Source organism: Pteropus alecto, unplaced genomic scaffold, assembly GCF_000325575.1.
Source record: "Pteropus alecto unplaced genomic scaffold, ASM32557v1 scaffold134, whole genome shotgun sequence".
Lineage (NCBI taxonomy): Eukaryota > Metazoa > Chordata > Mammalia > Chiroptera > Pteropodidae > Pteropus > Pteropus alecto.
The window spans coordinates 1630563-1640749 of NW_006436283.1; the positions used below are offsets into that span (position 1 = coordinate 1630563).

At 61.1% G+C, this 10187-nt stretch overlaps 1 protein-coding gene across 1 annotated transcript in view; it reads left to right on the plus strand.

Moving 5' to 3' along the window:
• NPTX1 (neuronal pentraxin 1) overlaps nt 1-8529 on the plus strand; it is a 17038-nt gene extending 8509 nt beyond the window's left edge. Inside the window, exons 4-8 of the mRNA XM_006912370.2 lie at nt 3-176; nt 417-624; nt 2608-2852; nt 3569-3748; nt 4447-8529. Of these exons, the coding sequence (XP_006912432.1) occupies nt 3-176; nt 417-624; nt 2608-2852; nt 3569-3748; nt 4447-4668 (1029 nt within the window). The 3' untranslated portion in view covers nt 4669-8529. The remainder of the gene's footprint in view (nt 1-2; nt 177-416; nt 625-2607; nt 2853-3568; nt 3749-4446) is intronic.
• The last annotated feature ends 1658 nt before the right edge of the window (nt 8530-10187 follow it).

Genomic DNA, 10187 nt, shown 5'->3' on the forward strand with positions numbered 1-10187 from the left:
AGAGCCAGAGCACGCTGGACGCCGGCGCCGGCGAGGCCCGCGCTGGCAGCGGCCGCAAGCAGCCCGGCTCCGGCAAGAACACCATGGGCGACCTGTCCCGGACGCCGGCCGCCGAGACGCTCAGCCAACTCGGGCAAACTTTGCAGTCGCTCAAAACCCGCCTGGAGAATCTCGAGGTCCGCGCGCGCCGCGGTTTCCCCTCTGGCTCGCGCGCCCCTCTGCCCTTGCCCACCCCACTCGCGACCCGGCCGGACACCCCCATCCCCGCCCGGCCGGGGCCGCCCAGAGGCTGCGGAGCTCCCCGCCAGGCCGCCCCCGCAGTCGCCCCGGGGGAACCGCGCCGCGAGCCTCCCGGCCCGGTCCAGGCTCTCGCCGTAACGCTGTGGTCTCCCCCACCCCGCCCTTGCACCCCGCAGCAGTACAGCCGGCTCAATTCCTCCAGCCAGACGAACAGCCTCAAGGACCTGCTGCAGAGCAAGATCGACGACCTGGAGAGGCAGGTGCTGTCGCGAGTGAACACGCTGGAGGAGGGCAAGGGGGGCCCCAAGAACGACACCGAGGAGAGGGTCAAGATCGAGAGCGCCCTCACCTCCCTGCACCAGCGGATCAGCGAGCTGGAGAAAGGTAATAACGTGGGGGGAGGAAGCCTGCTTCAGGCCTGGCTCCTTCTGCCAGTGGGACCCTGCCTGGGGTCCTGGCCTCCTACAGTCAAAGCCCTGAGCTCCGCCACCCCTCCATTGCCCCCCACCCATCTCCCACCCCGTTCTGGGCTTCCAGTCACTCTTACTGGCCTGGCCCAGGCACCTGGACTCTGGCTAGCTCTGTGGAGGGAGAGCAGAGAGAGAGAGGGATTGCCTGGTGGCCTCCGCACCCAGCACGCGCACTCACAGGATTTTTCCAAGTCTCGTTTGTTTAATCTTCAGTAACTTTGCATTGCAGCTATGGTGGCCCTGAGCCTTCTCTGTGCAAAACCCTGGCTCTAGCCTGTCTCCATCCCCAGCAAAGAGCTGGCAGGCTGAAGCCCCGTCCTCCTGGTCCCCCACACATCTGGGCCCTGAGCGGATTTCCTCCCAGTTCCTTGGTGCCCCTGGCATCCTCCAGGGATCTCTGGGGGCCCCCCTCTGCCCCGAGCCCCCTCCAGCGGTTTTCTCTTCTGAGTAACCCAATCCCGGGCATCATGATGCCCTGTGGTTCCTGAGTCACCAACTCCGGAGGCCCCCACTGCACCCTGGGGGGCCCGCGGGTGAGCTCAGTGGCTCAGCCTTGAAGTCGCAGAAATCAAACAAGGTTGTAAAGGGGGGGGGGCCTGGGCTTGGAGCAGGGCCACGTGACCCTTCTCAGACCGCAAAATGTGCCAGATGGATTTAAACAGTGCCATCTTAAGGCACCTTATGTAACTGAAAAACAGATCAGGGGAGGGGGGGCGGAGGGGAAGAGGAGGAGGAGGGGAGAGTCGGGAGAGGAAAACCACCCCCCTCCCCCAGAGGCCAGGGCCCTGGAGCCTGAGACCCTGGGGAGCACCATGGGGGGCGGGGCTGCTCTGCTCCTTGACACCTGGCTTAAAGGAGGCTGGGGCAGCGGTCCCAGCAGGACGCCTTCTAGAAATAATCCTCGGCCTGGGGGCCGTTTCCGAGCTGGGCTCCGTGGCAGGCCCCGTGCGCACCCTGGGGCTGGCGGGTGTGTGTGCTCTGACTCCCGGCCTGGTGCCTGTGCCCGGTGCTGGGTGGGAACGTTTTGCCTGGAGTCAGTCGCCGTGCCCAGGGCCACAGCCACAGTGTTTGTGTGGGTGGGGAGGGGGCAGGCAGTGTTCCCGGGGGACATCTTGGCAGGCGAGGAACTGGTGGCCTCCTGTAAGGGAAAGCTAGGAGGCAGGAGCCTGAGTTTTCAGGAAACACACAGGAAGCTCATTCTGAGTGAGTGGCCTGGTCCTCAAAGGTGGGGGGGCCGGCTCCAGCGGGGGGTCCCTGCCGTCCTGCATCCCAGGCAGAGCTGCTAGAAGAGCCTGGGCTCCCTCCTGTGGGGTGAGTGGGATTCCGGAAATAGCCCGAGTCCTCAGGCTGGGACCAGGGGCAGCAACGTTCCTGCCTCGAGGGACGTGTGCAGGGCACCAGAGACCTGGCTGTCTTGGGTGGAGACCCAAGAGGGTTCTGAGTACTGTCTGCAGCCAGCATCCTGGAATCAGGCCGGACCAAAGGGCCGCTCCCAGGGGAGCTGGCCCTTTCTGGGGCGGGGTGGGACCTCCTTTCTCCAGATCCGCCTGGCAGGGTTGGTTTCCAGGGTGCACGCTGACCCACTGCCTCCCGCCCACTACACAGCCCAGGTGCGCATGCTCAGGGCCGCCATGCTCCCCCACCCTCATCCCGGACCCCTCAGGGCAGCACCATCGGGGACCCAGACCTGGCTGCAGGGACCTTGGTCCGCTCTCCCGTCCTGGCCCCATGCCCTGGGACAAAGCATGTGACCTCTCGGAACCCCTCCCAGCTCCTGCGGAGTGGCGGCGCAGTCTGCTGTCTGCGACCCTGAGCTTGACGGGGCTGAGTGGGCTGCAGATGGGGAGCGGCACTTCGTCGGGGTGCACAGGTCAGGACTGTGCCCTGTCCTCCCCAGGTCAGAAGGACAATCGCCCTGGAGACAAGTTCCAGCTCACGTTCCCGCTGCGGACCAACTACATGTACGCCAAGGTGAAGAAGAGCCTGCCGGAGATGTACGCCTTCACCGTGTGCATGTGGCTGCGCTCCAGCGCGGCGCCGGGCGTCGGCACGCCCTTCTCCTACGCCGTGCCCGGCCAGGCCAACGAGCTCGTCCTCATCGAGTGGGGCAACAACCCCATGGAGATCCTCATCAACGACAAGGTAGGGCCCTGCCCAGCTGGGCGAGCGGGCACAGCAGAGCCAGGCCCCCTGGGTCCCGGTCCTGGCCGGCTGCTGGGGCAGGTGGTGACCCTTCCCACCGGTCCATCCCTGCCTCTTCTTCCCCATCCACCCTCAGCCCTGTCTTTGCCCCTCGGCGTTGAGGACCACAGATGCTCTGGGGGTGCACAGGTGCCCCTAGAGGTTCTTCCCAAGCCAGATCTGCTCCGCTCACCCCCGCCCCTGGGAGGGGGCCAGAGCCCAGGGGCAGGCAGCCTTTTTCCTGGGGGAACCCCCTCCATCAGCCCTTCAGTAGCTGCCAGCGTTCACACTCCCCAGTCCCTGAGCCGGTGCTGGTAGCAAATGTCTAACACCCGGGCTGGAAATTGGAGTCCGAGGCCTTGGTGCCCGGGAAGGTTGTGCCTTTCCAGCCGTGTCCCCCGGTTGCAGGAGTGAGGAATTTGTGTATTCAGATCGTCTTAGGGGCCCCTTGACAAAGCGTCACACGACCTGTGCTCCTGTGACCCATCCAGCAGATGGGAGCTAACAGGTGCAAAGCCCGGAGGGGCGGGTGCTGTGAGAGTTCAATCATAGCTCCTGTTCTTTATTTTAAATGTAGCAAGAGGAAGAATAACAGTTGAACTAGTAATAGTGATGATCATTGATCCTCAGCTGTACCCCTGTACCCTTAATGTCACGTGTGTCATTCTCCTTCCCAGGTGGCCAAACTGCCTTTTGTCATCAATGACGGCAAGTGGCATCACATCTGTATTACCTGGACCACCCGAGACGGGGTCTGGGAAGCCTACCAGGACGGCACCCAGGGCGGAACCGGGGAAAACCTGGCTCCCTACCACCCCATCAAGCCACAAGGCGTGCTGGTGCTGGGCCAGGAGCAGGTACTGGCCATGGGGGCGTAGGAGGGGACACCCAGAACCAGAGGGCAGGCAGGTTGGGAGGGCTGGGCAGCGGGGACCAGGAGGGAGCAAGCTGCAGAGGGCGGTGGTCCCCGACACGTCAGGGGGAGCAGGTTATGCAGCAGTTCGAGCAGAGTCGAGCTCCGGGGGGACTGTCAGAAACGCAGCGGCTGCGGCATTGGGCGTCAGCCTCTGAGACTGCAGCAGAGCTTCCTCTGGCACTGGAAAGCCACTCGTGCCTTTAGTGGCAGGCGATTTATTTCCTGGGAGTGGTTCATCTCCCATTGGGCATCTGGGATGGAACTGGAGGCAGCAGAGTCCCAGGCCTTCTGCTTCTGTGGGGCAGCTGTTGCTGGCAGAGTGACATCGAGTTCCTTGACTAGAAGCAGGAAGAGTGGGGAGGTGTCCTTGCTCCCAGGTCATCCATGGCCCCAGTTGACCCCTCCTTCGCCGGCTGAGTGACCAGCTGAAGGACAGGCAGAGTCCAGCTGTCCCCCCAGGAGAAGCTCTGCATCCATGGCAGAGGCGACCAGCAGCATCCCTTTTCCTGGGCTCCCCATGGTGGCAAAGTGACGTAGGGCTGAAGACCCAGAGCCCCTGATGGAGGAGACAGGGGACGTCCCCCTGCTGGGTCCTCACCCCGACCGCTCCCTTCACCCTCATCCTGTTTTTCTCTGAAGGACACTCTGGGTGGCGGGTTCGACGCCACCCAAGCATTCGTGGGTGAGCTGGCCCATTTCAACATCTGGGACCGAAAGCTGACACCAGGGGAGGTGTACAACCTGGCCACCTGCAGCTCCAAGGCCCTTTCTGGCAACGTCATCGCCTGGGCCGAGTCCCACATCGAGATCTATGGCGGGGCCACCAAGTGGACATTCGAAGCCTGTCGCCAGATCAACTGAGCTCCCGCCCCTCAGCCAGGCCCCCACCCACATCCCCTGCTTCTGCGGTGACGATCTGTCCTGTCTCTCTCCCTCTCCCTCAGGAATGTCAAGGCCATGGCCCTCGTACGCGCACACACGCACACGCTCACGCTCACGCTCACGCACAGCCTGGTTGGGTCCTCGTGCACATGAGGCAGGCCCGGCTCCCATCTGTCCCCAAGGAGGCCCTCTTCTCTCTAGGAGCCCGGGACCCTTCCTCAGGCAGGCCCCAGTCACCGAAGGCGCGGGCGGCGGCATTTTAAACGCAGCAGGTGAGAGGCCTGCGCGTGTGTGCGTGTGCGTGTGTGCGTGCGTGTGTCTGAGTGTGTGTGCGTGTGTCTACGAGCGTGTGTCTCTGGGGGGAGGCTTTTTCTTTTGGAATGAGGCATTTCATTTCCTCTTTCTTTGTGGCTGTGGGGACTCTCATGGCTGGCTGAGTGCGTCTGCCAACCTTGCAAGCTGCCCGTGTGCCTTGAGGCCCGTGTGGCTTCTTCATCACACACATTTGTATCCATTTGCGAAGCTTGTTCTGAGCAGCATATCTCTACTGATGAGATGAGTGTCCTTTGGCGGCTTGGTAAAGGCTGGAGGGGGGGGCGGTGCTCGCCACGAAGCGTTTTTCTTTTGTAGTAGAATTGTCTCTGAAGGGGTGAAGGCACCAGGTGCTCAGAGGAGGTGGGAAGGGGGGTCCGGGCAGTCCCCCCTCACCCCCTAGTGCCCGGCCAGCATCCCGCTGTTGGCATCTGGGAGGCTGGCCTGCGTGTCCAGCCCGGCCGGCTCTGGCCCTCAGCCCTCCCGCCTCCTCACGCCCGGCCCGGCACGCCTGGGATCCGTCCTCCCTCTCAGCCGCCAGCTTGTCCTGCCACCACAGGACCTGAGAAAGGAGTGTCCCACCCGCAGCCCGGGAAGCCAGGCCCCCGGGCCCCTCCCCGTTGCCTGCGGCAGTGGGAGACGGGAGGCTGCGGTAGGTCAGCTCAAGGGCACATCTTCTAGATGAGGAAACCTGGTTACCCGGCCACACGGGGCCACTGAGACCCAGCCCACGCAGCGGGCCGGCTCAGCGGCTCAGCCAGCCCTCCGGGGGCAGGGCCTCCGGAGACCCCTCACCCAGGCCAGGCCCTGAAACCCACTCCCCATCTTACAGGGCTCAAGTCCTGTAGCAGCCCCCAACCTGTTGCCAGCTAGTGACACTGAGACCCAGCCAGTGTCCAGAAGCTTTTTTCCCCCATGAAAAGCCATCATGCGCATTTCCTTCGAGTCTTTTGAGGCGGGAGGAAAACTGTGTGTGTGTGTGTGCGTGTGTGTGCGTGCGTGTGTGTGTGTGTGCACGCGTACATTGAGAGAGAGAGAGAGGAAAAGCATTCAGACAGATCACGCCCAGGGCAGGCGAGCTCCCTGCTTTTCCGCACCATCTGGGGGTCGCATGCCCCAAGGGCACCCTGGACTCTGTCACCAGGAGTCTAAATAGCAAAAGGCTGGCAAGTCTTTCTAGAAATCCTGCCGCACTGCCTGGCTCACCTACAGCTGCAGACATTTCTTCAGAAGGAGCAGGTGTTTCTGCCTCCCGTTCCGGGGCACCTGTCTCCCTAAACGCAGGTCCATATTGTGTCGGAAACCTAGTGCATCTGTGTGTGTCTGTGCTGGTGTCTCTGTGTGCGTGTCCCCGTGGGTGTCTGCACGGTGCCCGGTCGCCGATCTGCCGCGCTCCGTTTGCAGGACGCGGCCCAGGCTGTGCGTCGTGGCTCAACAGTGGCTTTTTTCTTCTGACCATTGTGCTTTGTCAGAGCTGTAGGTTGTGGCATCTTTGGATCTGCAGAGACCTTCTCTGTTTGCATGTCCCTCGGGGTGGCGTGTCCCTTGCCCCCTCAGTCTGACGTGTGTCCCCCTGCCTGCATGGACTTCTCCGGTTCTGTGTTTTGTGCCAAGTGCCACCCGTTGTTCTGTGACCATCCATGTAGCTACCGAAAATGGCTGGGAATGCAAGCCAAGGGTGTCGGGGGGAGGTCACGGGAGAGGATCCGTTCCCTCTTCCCGCCCCCACACCCCAAACACACCAAGAAGTATTTTTCACGTGCAGGACGAGGACAGGCCTAAACAGTACCCGTGGTTGGTAGAGAGCGAGAGCTTGAAATCACCCCTTTAGACCAGACGGCCCACCCTCACATCAGCCATCTGGGAGCTGCTGCGAGGCAAGGCCCAGAGCCGGCTCGGTGCTCTCCGGTCAGCCCCTCCCACCAGCCCCTGCCGATGCCGGAACCCCAGACTCTGCCCAGCGCGGGCTTGGTGGGAGCTGTCCATCAGGACCACAAGCCATCCTCTGCCCTGACTAGAGACGGGCAGAGCAAACCCCAGACGTGTCTGTCCCTTCTGCCTCCTGACCCTTCGCCGTCCTCGCCCCTCCCCTGACGCACCCGTGGTGCCAGGGACAGAAGCTGACACTTAGCTCCCTTCCCGCCCCTACCTGGAGCCTGTGCCAAGCCCCCGACGCCCTCACTGTGTTAATACTTGGCACCCTGCTGGCCCCGAGAGAGGACGACACAGCCACCAATCTAGTCCACTAGTTTCCACCGACTCCTTAATCTGATTGATGCTCCCTCTTGCACTGAATAACCCATGCCTATCTCAGGTAAGCCGTTTTATAAACGAAGACGGTAAGAAGCACTGTGGAGACAGTGTCTGCTTTGGCCGAGCTGGAGCCCCACGGCTCTGCGGGTCTGGGGCGCGAGGGGGCAGAGGGGGCGGCCAGCAGGCTCTCCCGGCCCCCAGGGGGGCTTAGATCCCACTCGAATCGTAAGCCTTCTTGCTTTTGATAACACGGTATTATTTCTCTTACTGTAGAAGAAAAAGTTTATTACCAAACAAGAGTATTTTTATGAAAGAAAAGGACAAACCTATAAATTAACTCAACCTCTATCTCCCTCGAAAATACTTTCAGGCTCCACCAAAACGTAGGACTGAAAGCACGTATTTTGGAAGAAAGAGACACGTTTTGTATGCTTTCTTTTCCTTTTGTAGATTCCCAGTTTATTTTCTAAGACTGCAAAGATCACTTTGTCACCAGCCCTGGGACCTGAGACCAAGGGGGTGTCTTGTGGGCAGTGAAGGGGAGGGGCGAGGCCGGCGTGAGATCCACGGCTGTTCCACTGGGCCCCGAGGAGAGGCCGCCTGTTACCCAAGGCGAGCTGGGACCAGGGTGGAAACGGGCCATTAGTGGCAGACCTGTTGAGAACCGTCTGAGGACTCAGTGCACGGTCCCAGCCCCGGCGGAGGAGTCTAGGGTTCCGTGGTAACACGAGGAGGATGGGGTCTTTTGTAATCTTAAGGCGACCAACGTGTGGCTTGAAGCAGCCATGGTTTCATCTCTTGACTCGGACTCGGAGTCGGAGTGTGTAAATTTCTTCAGCTAATGCTAGGGAACGTGTTGCTCCCATGCACAGTGGACGTGAGTCAATTTGACGGGAACAAGTCATTGAGCCCAATACATAGAGTCCCAATTTTGTCTTATTTGCCAAAACAAACAAACAAACAAACAAAATAAGGACGAGAAAGCGAACCCCCCTATGGTTGATATTGTTGCAATGTACATACTGTATAATATGAGAGAATCGATGTATCTTACTTTTTCATTATTTGCTAACCAAAGCTGTACATTTTTCATATGATCTGCAGCCTTTTGGGTATCAAATGGGTCAAAACCATGGGACCCGCCACCTCCCATCAGCAACTCTGGAAATGCACTATTTCTACTGGTATTCTTGCTTTTTTCTTTTTTTTTTTTTCATTTTCTTGCTAAAATGACATGAATTGTTGAGTTTATTTTTACACAGTAAAGAGTGAAGAAAGACGAAGGTCTCCTCGGAATGTCTCTTTTTTCATCTCAACCTGCCGGACACCTCAGGGGACCTCGCTGGGGACCCCTGCCTGCAGGGAGATGGGCTCTTGGGTTTGCACCGCACTGCGCCCCGCCAGTAACACCAGGGCGTGAGGGGTGCGGAGGGGGCCTCCCTAGTTTGCAGATGCAGCTGACACCGAGGCAGAGAGAAGCTGGGCTTGGGGTGCAGTGACTCCTGCCCCTCGCCTCACCTGCAGCTCCCAGGCAGGTGTACCCCCTGCTCGATAGCACGGCTGGGCACAGGGCCCGCGTGGCCTCAGCTGCCTCCTCTCAAGCAACCCTGCTCTGTTCTCTTTGCCCGCATTCCCACCGGCTGGCCCTTGGCCAGCGCCTGGTTCCCGCCCCTCTTCTGGGGTTCCCTGGGGCCCTTCCCTGCACTCAGGTATGAGAGCACCCCCAGAGTCATGGAACAGGGGAAGCGGGCTCTACAGGGACCCCGAGCGCTGGGAAGAGCTTACTCGTGGACCGACAAAGACTCTGGAGGGACTGAGAGCTTGTGAGCTGCTCCCTTCCAAGGGATGGAATGACCAAGAATCAGAATAGCCCACCTGATTGATGGATCTCCCCCCGCCCCCCAAACACACACACAACACGCGCGCACACGTGCACAGCGGGGTTAGCAGAAGGGACCGGGCCCTCTGGCTTCTCGCTGGCACTGCAGAGCGCACCTGCACTCTCGGCCTTGCCCACAGACTTCCTGCCCAGAGCCATGGCGATCTCTGGCCAGGACCCAGGTGGGGGCGGACAGAGGGGGGAGGTTAGGCCCACAGCAAGGCAGGCGGGCCATTCTCCTGCTGCCCCTGCCGGAGGCTCCTCCGTGGGAGAGAGAAGTCCCCACCAGCCTGGAGGCCCCGACCTCTTTTCTCCAGGGATGCCTATGGCGGGTGGTGTCCCCTATGGTGGGTGGTGACCCCTATGGCGGGTGGTGTCCCCTATGGTGGGTGGTGTCCCCTATGGCGGGTGGTGTCCCCTATGGCGGGTGGTGTCCCCTATGGCGGGTGGTGTCCCCTAGAGCTGCACGCCTGTGGCCGGGCCCCGGCTTGTGCCCAATGCCAGCAGCTCCAGCCAACACACCACCTCTGCCTCCCACGCGGGAAAGCACAGAGTTACATCTGCAGTGATATCACGCCGACGCTTCGTGGAAGGGCTCACTCAGAAACCTGGGCGCTCTAACTACATCAGGAACAAACTGCTGTCCCCACCGCACACACCCGGTCATGGCACGTCCGCGAATGACGTCGGGGGGCATGGAGCAGAGAGCAGCTCAGAAGGAGGCCCCCAGGCCTTGCAGCGGAGCTGGCTCGTGGGGCAGTCTGGGCAGAGGGACAGGGGCGCAGGGTTTCAAAGCTGGAGAGCGTCCTGGGAGTCGCTGACTCCAGCAGCCCGTCAGACACACGACACTGGGCTCGGCCGCACGCCTCTGATGGCTCCGTCGGGGAGTCTGTGTCATGGTGCTGTTTTTATGTTCCTTTTACGCTGTGTTCAGTTCCTCGCACTGAGCTGCAGCTTTCAGCTGTCTACACGCATGAGGACAGCCACCCTGTCCCCTGAGTCCCCGCATCCCTGCCCCCTTCCCCATCCAAGCACGCTGTGCAAGAGGCCACCG